Consider the following 15,528-nt stretch of genomic DNA (forward strand, 5'->3'; position numbering starts at 1 on the left):
TTCCTGACATAAATCGCAAAGCATTTTACAGGGATGAGTGTGAACGCTGTCACCTCCCAGAGGAGAATCGAGTTTCTGTCACAGAATCCCCCAACTGGAGCAGCCCTTCCAGAATGAGGGGTCGGCCACCCTCCTGGCAAGATGCCAGGCAAGCCCACTGTGGGATGACCACAAGGCCAGGTGCCAGGTGCGCAAAGGCAGGGAGAGGATGGAGGGGGTCCAGCAGGTGGGTGGCCAGTGCGTCTGGCCAAGGCCGGGTCGGCAGAGGCTGAGGGTACGGCTGGATGGGTCCCACATTCCCGAGGGAACTGCTGACCCCATATTGGATGGTGTCATTTGGGAAGGAAGGAAAAAGTCTTTTAATTCTCTGGTGGATTTAGAACCTAAAATACCAAGTAGAAAGACTGTCAAAACAGTTACTTTGTCAGCGTAACTGCTATTTCACTAAGTTCAGACTAAAAACATGTCCCCCTGCTGACCCGTGGCTAATCCTCTCCACTCGGGGCCTACCTGCCCCTCCAACAGAAACCTGTCCTCTACTATACCAGGCCCCCCAGCAAGGGGCCCATTTCCAGTGTCCACTAGAAATGCTCTTGACAGTGCAGGGTTAGAAAAAGAAAATCTTGCATTTTCCAAATACTGGCAGAAAATTGCACAACCCTTATTTTCATCCGTTCTTGTAAAGTCCCTCTCAGAGGACTGATTTATGTGGATTAGTTCTATTATCTTCATCATGGTAATTGCATCTCCAGAGCTCATCAAAGGGTGGCACAAAAAAATGTTTGTATAAGAAATGTCATCTATTCATTTTAAAAATAAATGCTCTATAAACAATCCTTTTCGAAGGAACTTGTTTTTGTTTCTGGCCGAGCCACGTGACATGCGGGATCTTAGTTCCCCGACCAGAGATAGAACCTGGGCCCCCTGCATTGGGAGCGTGGAGTCTTAACCACTGGACCACCAGGGAAGTCCCAGAAGGAATGTATTTTGATGCCAGATGAGTTATACACACAAGTGACATGACACGGAGAAAATTCTCTGTTCTTTGTCTCAATAGCCGAGGCTGTTTTACTGCTTAAAATGAAAAACCAGACAGTGACTGGCTGACTTCTTCTTTGGAAACTTCTATACTAAGCTAATTAGAGTGTTACCGAGAACACTGACAGCTTCATTAGCGCCCTGACTCAAGGAAGAGTTTGGTTTCCGTTTGTACCCAGTTCTACAAAAAGCTACCCCACTGCTCCATTCCTGATACACAGAGAGCCCAAGCACCTGGTTAAAAGCAAATAAACAAATAATCCAACAAAGATTTTAAAAGACTTTAAAACTTCTAGAATGCAAGCCTCCAAAGGTCACAATTACCATTCAAGTCACATCGGGAAAGTAAGTGCAATCACTCAAAATGGGACATCTAAAGGTCTGAATGCCCTTTTGTAGAGACCCCCCGGAGGGTCTTCCCTGGCCCTATGGCTTTCTGACCCTCTAAATAACACCTGTCACACAGACCAACCATTTCTTGGCCTCTCTTTAGTATATTCAGCTGGAAAAACTAATTAAATCAACAATCTGATCAGTTTTGATATGGCCAAACGAAATGCCACCACCGTTCCTATGGGTCCAGCTGGAGGGGTGACCATTAGGCCACATCCGCGTCCAGGGCCAGGCTCTGCCCCTGCCCCTCTGAGAGGAATGATGTCCCATTTGCCAAATGGATGAGAACAGAATGGAAAGGAGGCTTTAAAAATAAGTAATCTTCTTTTAGTGCATTAAGGTGTTATCCACGATGGGGGTTAAATTCTCTCAACCCAGGCAAATAGCGGCAAGGCTGTCCGCATCCCCAAGGGGTCCCCTCTTGGAACAGCAGAAGGGCAGAATCACCTGATGCAAGGTGAAGCAGACCCTTCCAGCTGGTGCCAGAGCGCCCAGGGTTGACTTCTACCTAAATATGGACGAGCGGGTGGAGAGCCTGATCTTGACCCTGGAGTCTCCCTGCCCCAGACACAGTCGTGTTCGCGAGGCTCCCTTCTGAAGGTTACAGGTCAGCTCCTTGGAGCATATCCCAATTATACAGGGCTGTTTAAATATGGCTGTCAAACCTTTAATGCGTGGGCCTCCCCCCGAAGCAGTCTGATACCTGTACTGGATTTTTAAAGTTAAACTGAAGCAATATCTAGCTTCTGTGGTGGAGGCCCTGGAGCAGGACTCCACAAAGCCAAGATCTGGACGCACCGAAGCGAGCTCCCTTGAAAGCAGCCAGCCACAAATCCACCTGCTTTATTCTTGAGATTTTTTTTTCCCAAAGCAAGCAAAGAAATCCTCGATTACACAAACCATTTCAAAAATCACACAACAGAAGGCTGAACCGTGTATTCAGATAAATCCCCTTCCTCCTTCCTCTCTACATACGAGAGCCTTTCATGGGGGGTGGGCTCCACATGGGGAGGGTTTCAAAGGTGCAAGTCTTTAGCCCAAGGAGCAGCTGCACTGACAGGTGAAGGGTCAGGGTCCCTGGTCCACCCCCAAGGGTCAAGAGGGGAGGCAGCCGAGGGAAGCATCTTTAGGATGAGAAAGTGGGCACGGTTCCTTATACCGGCAGGGAGGCCATCAGTCAAGGGTTTTTTTTCTCTCTAGCCTCCAGACCTTAAACTCAGTCACATACCTATGCAAATAGCTCTTATCTTCAAACCATATTCCTTTGTTTAGACAGGGGCCCAAAGAATTCCAGGCCTAGGTAGTCCCAGGTTTTGCTATTGCTTGCTAACAAGAAAGTCCTCAGATATCTGTCAATCTCACCACACTTTTCCACTTTCCTTTTCAATTAAGCCTCTTGTATGATTGCCTCAGCTCCTCCTTCTCTGAGAACACTCTAGAGAACTGGAAATAATTTAATTACTTTTGTCTCCAAAAGAATTAGGAATACAGCTGAGAAAAAGGACCTAAAAGTTTATGTCACCCAACAGATTTCACTTCAATCACGCTATATGACATCGTGCGGGAAAGAGCTCCAAAATAAAAATGGAAGTAAAGACCCTTCACTAATCCTTCAGAGTTCCCAGTCAGATTTCTTCCCCAACTCTGCAACCCAGTCTTGGCCCTGTAAGTATTCTTTTTTTTTTTTTTTTTTTGTTTGCGGTACGCGGGCCTCTCACCGCTGTGGCCCCTCCCGTCGCGGAGCACAGGCTCCGGACGCGCAGGCTCAGCGGCCATGGCTCACGGGCCCAGCCGCTCCGCGGCATGTGGGATCTTCCCGGACCGGGGCACGAACCCGTGTCCCCTGCATCGGCAGGCGGACTCTCAACCGCTGCGCCACCAGGGAAGCCCTGTAAGTATTCTTTAAGATGGCACGAGCCTGATAGAAAATATTACTTGTACTCTGGAACAGACTCAATTTAAAAAGTAACCTCCGTCAGAGCTGACTATTCTCAGAACATCTATAAAGTTAACCCTACTTGCCGGCTTGTTCACAATACCTGGCTGAAGGTATATTTCTATAAGGACTCTCCCAGTGGACCGAGGTGAAAAATGCTGGAAACAAGATGGCAGCCAACCCCAAGGAATGCTGGGTAGATGCTCTATTTCATCCCCTCGAGGGGTGTGCCTTGGGCCACACGGGGCTCCGATACCCCACCCCCAACTACACTCTCCATCCCTTCTCTTGTTGGGATACTTTAAAAAGGACAACGAGGCTTTTCAGTAATAGTACACGACCAGAAGGTATTGTTACTACATCATGTGGTTTAATGTGAACGTTCCTTGGCTTAAAAAATCCAAGAATGTGCTGTTCTCCTCCACGGACTCTATGCATTAAAAGACGTATACAGGACACTTCCTTTGAAATGAAGGCACTTGGTCACACCTCCACCTAATGCCGCTGCTGGGTGTGTTCCAACTCACAAACAAAACCCCAGCTTACCGGAGGGTCCTTTTACCTGGTCTTCACCAGGCGAAGTACCTGAGGGCTGACTCAGGCCAGAATTCCACATGCCTTTATCCGAACAAACAGGTGGCCCTCCCAGAGACACTGCTCCCATTCACATGTCAAAGGGCGGGGCCTCCAATGAGGAATTCTGCACCTGCCCTTGGAAAGACCTGGCTTCAAAACAATTTCACAACCTGTGAGTATTTTAGCATAAATACCAGGCTAATGGGGTACCTCGAATTTCAAGTCATGCAAAGCCAAAAAAGAGTCAACCAAATTTCCTATTTGCAACTACAACTTTGTGTGCTCTACCCTTGCAAAGTAAGGGCTCCACCAAGGTCTGGAAAGAGCACAGGAGTGCCCAGAAGCTCCTAGAGTATATTTTAGTGTATGAATGTATAACAGCCTTAGGTAGAAAAAACCCATGTGCTCACAATATACAATTCATCCCAGTGATGGCTGTGGGGTTCCCGACATACAAGATTCCAGGGGAAATTCCATGCAATTGCCCGAGGTCTGTTTGTTGCTATGGTTTTACAGAAGCAAGGGTTGGTTAGTGCCTTTCAGTTCCTTTTTTCCCATTTTCACCGTCTCCTTCCTGGTGGGGGTGGGTGGGAGCTTAAGTGAAATGATAAAAATAAAAATATAAACAATAATAGTAACAGTGCTGTTTATGGTGTACTGCGGTTGGAGTTCATTTCTGGAGGCCGACTCGGGTTCAGTTCCAGCCGCTGTTATTCAGCAGCTCTTAGTTCCCTTGCCCGAGTGCCCCAGCCTCTCCTGGCCTCAGTTTCCTCCTCTGTACAGTGGGCACAATGCTTCCTTGGGCAGAGAAGAGCTGTGGGCACTAATGAGAACAGACACGGCCCTTATTGCCCGATGGCATCAGAGCTACCACGTGGCAGGGGCCCTGCATGTGCTGCATGCACAGGCCGGGGCCAGCGAGGGATTCGTCCTTTACAGACACAAAGCCCGTGGCTCAGAGAGGGCCTCACACCGAGAAGGCCAGCGTCACTGCAGTCCCCCAGCAGCAAGTGACCCTTGCTTTGCCTGGCAAGCCTTCCACATATACATCCTGTTCACAGGGACACTCGCCACGCTTGCTAAGTAAATGTGTGGCCTTTGCAGCGAGTGCCTGTCCCAGCACAACACCCCTAGCCCTGATTCACGTTTGGAGAGCTCCCACGCTGCCCTTGTAGACCTCATGCCTTCACAAAGCTTCCGAACCCAAGCATTTGCCCTGGAGGGGTTATGGCTGAACCCCAAGAAGGAAGAGCTGCTCTCAGGCCACTTGCGGAATTAAGTTTGCTCCTTCTGGGTCAAACATTCTGGAGCAAACCTCTCCTAGGACATGAGGAAAGAACATAGCTGAAACTCGCTGCTCTTGTGTAAGAGCGCAATTACAGTCTGGGAGAGAGAAATGTACTGGGGTGTGTTGAGACTGGAAGGGAGGACACAGAGAGCCCTGGAGAGAAGTTGAAGGGCAATGCTCTCCTCCACAAGAAGTGCCCCACCGAGAATGCCTCTCGGTACCGAGCCCTCACTGGGCCTGCCACCCGGCTAAGCTGAGCGTGTGTCTGCAGACCATGAGCCCTGGAGACCCAGGGGTGCTTCCAGTCGCCACCTGAAAAGATGCCCGTCCACACGGGGGCACAGGCGTCCTGCCCTGCATGGGAGAACTTTAGAGAAGTGCCCCTGCCCCAGCACAGCTTGCCTCTTGGGATAACTATCTGGTCTTTGTCCTCAATTCCTGGCACACAGCTCCTAAAACCCTTGGAATCTCCAGAGTGATAAGAACGTCTTTTGTATGCTAAGGAGATGACTGGTGGTTGCTGGGGGGGGGGGTGCTAGATAACATCAGGATGAGGACTGGGGGCCAGAAAGACCAAGATGTGGTTAGAGGGTAGCAGCTTTGCCACCTGGACTTCAGGGGAGGGGATGGGAACCAGAGAGGGAACGCTCACCCATGCCTGTGATTTAATCAGCCAGGCCTCTGTAATGGAACCTCCAGAAAACCCCTAAACAATGGGGTTCGGAGAACTTCTGGTCCTGGGAGGGCGGTACACGTGGAGAGCGTGGAAGCTGCCCACCCCTCCTCCCTTCCCTGTCCCAGGCATCTGCCATTTGGCCGTTCCTGAGCTGTGTCCTTTATTAGACACTGATAACAGTAAGTAAAGTGCTTTCCCGAGTTCTGTGAGCTGTTCTAGCAAATGATCAAGCATTTGGAAGGGGTTGTGGGAACCTGCCGCTTTATAGCCAGTTGGTGGGTACAGGTGGCCCAGACTTGGGGTTGGCGTCTAAAGTGAGGGGCAGTCTTGGGCTGAGCCCTTAACCTGTAGGGTCTGTGCTGTGTGGGTAGTTAGTGCCAGGATCGAGTTGAATTGTAGGACACCCTGTTGGTGTCCAGAGAACTGCAGGACTGCTTGTTGGGTGCAAGAAACATCGCACACGTTTGGTGTCAGAAGAGTCATGAGTAAACTGCTCAGAAGCCCCCAGTTCAGCCACGGCTGCAGGGTGTGGACGGTCCATCTACCACGGGTCCCGCAAGGTGACTCAGATGCTCTAAGCTCTGCAAGACCCCACGCTCTGTGCAGGACGAGGGGCGGGGGGCTTGCTGATGAGCCAGGTACTTGCAAAGGTAGTTGCTCTGGCACATGGGGGTCTTTGAGGGCTGCAGGAGAAAGTCCGAGCACGTGGCAGCCGGAAGGCAGGGGAGACGCGGTCCTGTTCTGCGAGGGTCGTGCCGGGAGACCCAAGACAAAACGCAAGCTGGGAAGATGCTTTGCAAAGGGAGACCAGAGCCCCATATTCTCATCTACTTGATCGAAGACGTGACTAGACACCAGACCCCAGAGTCAGCCCTTTCGTTACCTCAAACGTCATCCACACGTCCCTTGCCAGCACTGAGTTAGCGGGACGAGAAACACAGACCCTGACACTCCGGAGGGCGCGTGGAAAGGGGAGGGGGATGTCACCGAACCGCCCGTCTGCATTCCTCGCACACCGTCTGAGTCCTCAGACTCTGCTACGGTTCTTCCCCTCTCAGGAATTACACAGAGCAGAGAGAACACATGACGTCGCTGGCACAGGATTCAACCTAAGTTTGGAACCCATGGGGGTGTTTAGATCCTAAAAGGAGGAAGACACCGTCATCAGCGTCCTGCCCCACAGGCAGTCCTAGAGCACGAGCTCCTGGGACAACGCCTGTCCTTCGTTTAACGCAGGGGTCCCCAACCCCGGGGCCGGTCTGTGGCCTAACAGGAACCCACAGCAGGAGGTGAGCGGTGGGCGTGCGAGCGAAGCCTCACCTGCCGCTCCCCATCACTCCCATTACTGCCTGAACCATCGCCCCCCCCACTGCTTCCCAGCCCCCATCCGTGGAAAAGCTGTCTTCCACAAAACCGGTCCCTGGTCAAGAAAACACGGGAGCCAAGAACTACGAAGAAACTTGTAAAAGAAAACAAGATCACGTGCACTTTCCCAGTAGTTTACTGGGTGAAAAGCTTCCTAGAAGATAGTGTGGGCAGCCGTCCACGGCCCTATCCGGGGAGAGCAGAGGAAGGAAGGCCGAGCGGAGAGAGGAAGAGGGCGGGCCTAAAAAGAAAGCCTATGCACTTCTATATGTTGTTTTTTACTTTTTGACGGGTATGCACAATTTCTGTAACGGTATTAAAACAAACACAGTTTAACTGTCCACTTTCCGAAGGATGCTTTTCTGGCACTGTATATCAAGACCTTTAAAAACAGTCTATTGGGCTTCCCTGGTGGCGCGGTGGTTGAGAGCCCGCCTGCCGACGCAGGGGACGCGGGTTCGCGCCCCGGTCCGGGAGGATCCCACGTGCCGCGGAGCGGCTGGGCCCGTGAGCCGTGGCCGCTGAGCCCGCGCGTCCGGAGCCTGTGCTCCGCAACGGGAGAGGCCGCAGCAGTGAGAGGCCCGCGTTCCGCAAAAATAAATAAATAAATAAATAAATAAATAAATTTAAAAAATAAAAATAGTCTATTGCCATTTCCAATCTCTGCTCCCTCCCGGCACCTCCAGGCCAGCCCCTGAGACCTGTCCCTCTCTTAACGCCGACAGTGTCAGAAATCAGCAAACAGAAACTGTCCACCACAAAGCGACCTGGGGTCTATTTGTAATAATAGGGCACCCACTGCACAGGGACACTTCCCAAGCAGGGGCCTTGGGTAGGTGAGGCCAGCAGCCATCTGTCCCTCAGTCCCCCAGCCTTTGAAACTTAGGCACTGGAGCATCTGCTCACAAGGCCCCTTCCAGCTCTTATGGGCTGTGCTGGTTTCAGCATCCTGCCTTGTGGCCACGGGTTTCCTCCCAATATCTTCCAGCGACTTCTCCACGCTTGTTGCAGGGGTTATGGAGCTCTGTGACCCCCGTATCGGCCAAGGGTGGGGAAAGACAGCTTCCCTGCGCTGCCCGGGCAGAGGAAGCTGGGCCAGCCCCTGGGCGACCAATTCCTGAATCCGTGGTGAAGCTGAAGCGTGCGTACCTACAACCTAGGAACGCCGCTCCTGCCCTGGAGATACTCCCGTTCTTGCGCCTGAGGACTCGGGAGACAGTCCATGGCAGCTCTGCTGTACTTGAGAAAAAGAGAAAACTACCTAATTATCCATCAGTGGAAGGTGGAAAAGGCAGCCCTGGTCCACCCAGAATCCTGAACTGTAGTTCCAGCTAATGAACTAGAGTAACACAAATCAACCTGGATGAACCTCCAAACTGTCATGTTCTATAAGGAGAAAGCTTCTGTGAAACTGTGCACACAGAACCATAAACGTCTGAAACGCACAAACAATGCTCTAGCTGAGCCAGGGAGGAGATACACAAGAGGTGGGGCTCCAGGGGGCTGGATGTGAGCTCCTTCTGGGCCCGGGGGCCACCCAGGTGTCCCCTCCTTGCTGTCTGCTAAATGATATGCATTTAATTTGATAATAAAATATACAGAGATACAAGGGTAAGCCTTGTACCTAAGAGTTTCTCAGCACTTCTACAGATACTTTTTGTTAAAAAAAAAAAAAAAAAAAAAAAAAAGAACTTACAATTATTTATGGTATTTGACCAGTCTAATAAGCAACTTCAGCATGTGAGCTGTTTTTAGCAACTATAAAATAAACTCTATGTAATATCTAAATGACTCAAATCTATATATCGTGTTACGGAAATTATTCACATATTATTTATATAACTATATATAGAGAGATACAATTCACCCATTTAAACTATACAATTAAATGGTTTTTAAATATATTTCACAGCATTGTACAAATATCACCAGTTTAGAACATTTTCGTCACCCCCCAAAACCCTGACCCTGTTCACCTGGGGAGTCACTGTTCACGTCCCCTCGAGCATTACCCGGCCCCACAGCCCCTGGACACCACTAATCTACTTTCTGTCTCTACTGATTGATCTATTCTGAATATTTCATATAAATGGAATCTTATGTGTCCTTTCATGTCTGGCTTCTCTCACTTAGTGGAGTGTCTTCGAGGCTCATCCACGTGGGAACACGTGTCAGAACTGCATTGCTTTAGGAGGCCAAATAATACTCCATCATGTGGACATGCCATATTTTATTTATCTCGTCATCAAGTCGATGGATCAGCTTTTATTTATTCTTTTGATATAAGGTGTCTGGCATTTTCAATCATTCTAAGACAGAATAAATTCCCCCACCCCAGCTTTTTTTCTTTTTTAAGTTGAAGTCTAGCTGATTGACAATGCTGTGTCAATCTCTGCTGCACAGCAACGTGACTCAGTTATCCAACCCTGCTTTAAATTCGCTTCCTCAGTGAGGAAAGGCCCAAGGTAGGTGACGGTGCCCGGCTCACCTTCTCCTGGGCTGACTGGGCCACGCTGGACACTTGTCCCATGGCCAGCTCCAGGGGCTGCTGCAGCGGGTCCTCCTGGAAGCAGAAGAGTGGCGGGCCCTGGAACGGAAAAGCACAGTGAGGAGATGGGTGCAGTGCCAGGCAGGGTGGCTACTTTCTAAAGGCAATGACGTACTTGCCGCAAAGCTCGGCAGACCTCAGAAAACGTGGTCTGACTTCTTTTGGTTCAATCCATACCTCTAAATAGCAGCAACGGGCAACTATCAGTAAGGAACGCAGGGACAAAACCAAAGATGTTGCAATAAAGTCGGCCAAGGATATTTTGAGAGTTCGTGTTTACAGTGTAAGGGGAGAAGCCCAGGCTCCTGGGGTGGATGGTGGGTCTGGAGATGAAGCCCAGCACCTGGCCAAGCACAGCAGGTTCAAGGGCTGTGCTGCCCTTCTTCTGGGAAAGCACGCTCTCCGGTTTCAGAGAATCACCTCTCCCTGCTCCACACGGGCGCTGGCACTCTACTTAGGGCGGCCCCTTCTCCTCTCTCACTGCCCAAACGGCGCGTGAGCGGGAACCCGGGCGGGGCCGGTGGGAGGTGTGGCTGCTTCTCCCCGGAATTTGGGATTCCTTGGCTGGAAATGAACTTGGGCCGGTGGCCATGCCCAGGATCGGGTTCCTGCAGAGCTGCCAGGCTCCTGCCCTCCAGGGTCTCCCGGTTCAACCCCGCCCTCGGCTCTATGCATCCCCATAAGCTTCCAGAAAAGTCCTCTGTGACTTGTCACCCTACGCCCATTTTGGTTCTTGCAATTAAAATCTCCAAGTGCAAGACGTACAAGTAATGAACACGACCACAAGGCATCAAGATTGATGTTTTATAAAGGAACAAATCAGGCTCGGATTGCCGACCAAGTCTTGGCCTTTTAAAAATAAGCTCTCTTGAGAAGCTGAACACTTACGCCTACAGTACGACCCCGGAACGAAACTCTTCTTAAACTCTTTTCCTGACATGCTGCAGAAAGTACATCATCGTCAAGTGAGCTCCGACTGACTGGTTAAAACAGAGATTCAGACCCACAACTTCCCTCCGTATCTCATCTATTTCTGAGACTCTCAGCTGTGGCGTGCTGGTTCCAACTACAAGGCCAGATCAAGGGAAGGGAATTAAAATGGTACAAAAAGGCACCAAATCTCTCCTGGCAAGTGCAGTACAGAGGAACAAGAATGAAGTCATCACGGGGCTGTTTCTTAAGAATTCCCAGTGATCCAGAGTAAACCTACAAGGCACAGAACATTGTCACTGACATGCTTCTAACCTCACCCTGTCTTGGCAACACTGATCTCACTCCCTGAAAATCATCAAGGAAGAATTAAATCTTCTTCTCAAGCGCAATGAAGTCATGCCTTGGGGGCTGCTCTGCTGACATCCTCCACGGCTAGAGCTTGTTTTGGTGTGACCTGCTGACCAGGGGCTTGGGGATGACATCGCTCTGTGTGCCAAGCTGCGTGGCTGAAAGAGCAGCACCCAGCACAGAGCCTAGCACCAGGCAGGGAGCTGACCCCTTGCGGGAGTCGTTACAGCTGCCGGGACTGCGTGTGAAACAACGCACCTTCTGCACCAGCCTGAAGACACCACGTTGCCTTAAGCAGCCCCGATGCCACCTCCTGCCCCTGCCTGTCAGGAGGTGCCATCTATGCCCTCTTATGTATGACAGCTTCTGAATGAAAACCCTGGAAATATTTTGCTAGGGAAGTTAATGTCAAGGGGCAGTCTCACAAAGGAAATACATTATGAAGTTAAAATAAGGACCCAGAGGTTCCCCTTCCCTTTCTGCTTGACCCTTGAGTTTCAGGAAGCCCGGCGTGCATGAAGCATAACCACAAACTCCCACATCTCTGCACCCTGTCCTTGGGCAGGCATCCCCGTTCCAGACTCAGCCCCACTCAGACTAGAGCAAGATTTTACGTCCACAGGAAAAGCAACAGGCAGGAATTGCCAGGAAAACACTGAGAAAGAAAAACAAGAGACTAGCTCTCCCACACGTTAAGACACACTCTAGAACCTCTGTAATTCAAAGTGTGAACACACAGACGACTAGTAGGGCTGAACAGGACGTCCAGAAGAGACCCCAACACATGTGGAAACAGTACGTGACAAAGGTGGCATCCCAAATCACTGGCGAAAGATGGATTTTTGAAAAATCTGGATATGGGAGGAAACCCAGATAGAACGCAAACCTCACTCCACTACAAGTAAAGAACACAACCACGCGAAGGGGAGGGAAACAGATCTAACCTGAGAAACCGAAGAAAACAGTATCCTGGCTGCTCATAAATGTGAGAATCTAGTCAGAAAATGTGTTTCTCATGGGGGTACAGGTCAGCAATCCAGAAAGTAAGTTATGTGTAAACTAGAATTATGTGTAAACTAGTCCCAGGTACCTCACTTTTGGAGGAAGAAGTTAGAGATAAGGAAAGGGGGAGATGAAAATGAACTCTGTGCCGTTGACCTAGAATCCAGGATATAGGCACAGTCGTGGTTTTGAAGATGCAGACACAGAGATGTGTGCGCATATGAACGTGTTAGCCTCCATGTATACATTTCCTAGGTCTGTCCACGAAGAGGGTCTAGAAGCAATGAGACCCCAGCAGTAATGAGCACACCTGATGCCCAGATCTTGTTTTCTAAACACTTCTCCAGGAAAAGGAATCAGAGCTGCTTAGAAAAGTGTCTGAATCCAGGGCCAGAGAAGAGGAAAATACAAGACGAGCTCAGATCAAACATCTTGCAGGACCAACAAGCAAGGAAATGCTAAGAAAAGAAAAAAACTATGTGTGTGTATACACACACACGCACACACACACACACACACACGTGTGTGTGTATATATGTATTTATATATATATATATATTTATATATACATCTCAATGGAAGAACACAAAAGAGCTTCTAATGGCCAAAACAAGAACAGTTTAAGCAACAAAATAAATAGTGATGGCACTGATTTATAAACCCATGGAATAAAATAAATACCCATGAGTCCATACTGATGTAAATCATCAATTAAATATACAGATGGAGGATAAGTGGCAGCTCTTTCGTGCAGTAGAATCCCGCTGAATAAATGTAGAAGGAGAGAGGGAAACAGAAAATCATCATTAGGCAAACTCCACAGAAGTCAATGGCTGCAGACGAGATACACAGATGGATGCCAAAATCAGTGAGTGAAAGTATGAGGGGTGACAGGGTTTGTACAATCTCAAAGCATCTCCCCAAGTTATGTGGTAACTATAGGGGGAAAGGATAAGAGGAGACATAAGGTGTAAGAAGAGAAACAGGCGGAAGTCACCTTAACCAAGGAATGAAGGCCACTGCTTCTCCCCAGCAGTAAGCCACGCGGACACCCCGCGCCCCGTGACGCAGCACGCTGAGAGGGGCGCGTCACTTCTGTGCTTTGTACAACTGCAGTCCGATTGCGTGAAAACACCAAACCGAGGGGTATTTGGCAAAATCACAGTCAAGACCCCTCAGAGTTGTCAAGGTCACAGAGAGACAAGGGGAGACTGGGAAACTGTTACGGCCCGCAGGGGACAAACGCAAAGCAACAGCTCAATCCGTGGAGGACCTGAACGGGACCCTGGAACAATAAAAGAATGCTGGTGGAAAGCCGGTGAAATTCAGGCTGTTGCAAAGTCACCACGGCCTCTGCTGTTGCAGGCTCGCCCCGCATTCCAATTATAACTACCGTGCCCCTCCCTCCCCCCAGCCTGAGTGAGCCAGAGTCCCCTAATCAGCCACCGCTTTAACCCTGACCTGTCTGGGCGGGAACAGAGGCCTGAGGGCAACCTACACGTAGAGGCGGAGCCAAATCCAAAGCTGAACCCTGGGATCTGCGCGAACAAAGAAGAGAAGGGAAATCTCTCCCAGCAGCCTCAGGAGCCGCGGATTAAATCCCCACAAGCGACTTGAGGTACCTGCATCTGGGGAATACCTGAAAAGACAACGAATCAACCCAAAATTGAGGCAGTGGACTTTGGGAGCAACTGTAGACTTGGGGTTTGCTGTCTGTGACTGACTTGTTTCTGATTTTTATGTTTATCTTAGTATAGTTTTTAGCTCTTCTAATCATTGGCAGATTTGTTTATTGACTTTGTTGCTGTCTTCTTTTTTTAAATTACTTTTTAATGTTTTTATTTTAATAATTTTTTAATTTTAATTAGTTTATTTTATTTTATTATTATTTTTCTTTCTTTGTTTCTCCCTTTTCTTCTGAGCTGTGTGGCTGACAGGGTCTGGTGCTCCGGTCTGGTGTCAGGCCTGAGACTCTGAAGTGGGAGAGCCGAGTTCAGGACACTGGACCACCAGAGACCTCCCAGCCCCATGTAATAACAAGTGGCGAGAGCTCTCTTCCAGAGATCCCCATCTGAACACTAAGACACAGCTCCACCCAATGACCAGCAAGTTCCAGTGCTGGACACCCCATGCCAAACAACTAGCAAGACAGGAACACAACACCACCCATTAGCAGAGAGGCTGCCTAATATCATACAAAGCTCACAGACACCCCAAAACACACCACCAGCTGCAGCCCTGCCTACCAGAAAGACAAGATCCAGCCTCATCCACCAGAACACAGGCACCAGTCCCCTACACCAGGAAGCCTACACAAGCCACTGAACCAACCTTAGCCACCAATAAACAACGGGAACTACGAACCTGCAGCCTGCAAAAAGGAGACCCCAATCACGGTAAATTAAGCAAAATAAGAAGACAGAGAAATACACAGCAGATGAAGTAGCAAAAAGGTAAAACTCCACAAGGCCAAACAAATGAAGAGGAAATAGGCAGTCTACCTGAAAAATAATTCAGAGTAATGATAGTAAAGAGGATCCAAAATCTTGGAAACAGAATAGAGAAAATGCAAGAAACGTTTAACAAGGACCTCGAAGAACTAAAGAGCAAACAAACAATGATGAACAGCACAATAAATGAAATTAAAAATTCTCTAGAAGGGATCAATAGCAGAACAACTGATGCAGAAGAACGGATAAGTGACCTGGAAGATAAAATAGTGGAAATAACTACCCCAGAGCAGAATAAAGAAAAAAGAATGAAAAGAATTGAGGACAGTCTCAGAGACCTCTGGGACAATATTAATCACACCAACATTTGAATTGCAGGTGTCCCAGAAGAAGAAGAGAAAAAGAAAGTGTCTGAGAAAATATTTGAAGAGATTACAGTTGAAAACTTCCTTAACATGGGAAAGGAAATAGTCAATCCAGTCCAGGAAGCACAGGGAGTTCCATACAGGATAAATCCAAGAAGAAATACACCAAGACACATACTAATGAGACTATCAAAAATTAAATACCAAGAAAAAATATTAAAAGGAGCAGGGGAAAAGCAACAAATAACATACAAGGGAATCCCCATAAGGTTAAGAGCTGATCTTTCAGCAGAAACTCTGCAAGCCAGAAGGGAGTGGCAGGACATATTTAAAGTGATGAAACAATAACAAACCCAAAACAATTAAGATAATGGTAATAGGCACATACATATCGATAACTACCTTAAATGTAAATGTATTAAATGCTCCAACCAAAAGACACAGACTGGCTGAATGGATACGAAAACAAGACCCGTATATATGCTGTCTACAAGAGACCCTCTTCAGACCGAGGGACACATACAGACTGAAAGTGAGGAGATGGAAAAAGATATTCCATGCAAATGGAAATCAAAAGAAAGCTGGAGTAGCAATTCTCATATCAGACAAA

General features: G+C 48.8%; 1 protein-coding gene across 3 annotated transcripts in view; it reads right to left on the bottom strand.

Moving 5' to 3' along the window:
• The window catches only part of C2CD2 (C2 calcium dependent domain containing 2), a 46,682-nt gene extending 33,050 nt beyond the window's left edge, over positions 1 to 13,632 (bottom strand). For 2 of the 3 annotated variants that reach the window (XM_028492682.2, XM_028492680.2), the window contains exons 1-2: positions 13,602 to 13,632; positions 9,761 to 9,859 (exon numbers count right to left, since the gene is read on the bottom strand). In XM_028492682.2, the coding sequence (XP_028348483.1) occupies positions 9,761 to 9,802 (42 nt within the window). In that variant the 5' untranslated portion in view covers positions 9,803 to 9,859; positions 13,602 to 13,632. Of the gene's footprint in view, positions 1 to 9,760; positions 9,860 to 13,601 lie in introns of those variants that run through there. The other variant, XM_028492681.2, reaches the window with a different exon arrangement.
• Between the last annotated feature and the right edge of the window lie 1,896 nt (positions 13,633 to 15,528).

The sequence above is a fragment of the Physeter macrocephalus genome, chromosome 8 (genome assembly GCF_002837175.3).
Source record: "Physeter macrocephalus isolate SW-GA chromosome 8, ASM283717v5, whole genome shotgun sequence".
Classification (NCBI taxonomy): Eukaryota; Metazoa; Chordata; class Mammalia; order Artiodactyla; family Physeteridae; genus Physeter; species Physeter macrocephalus.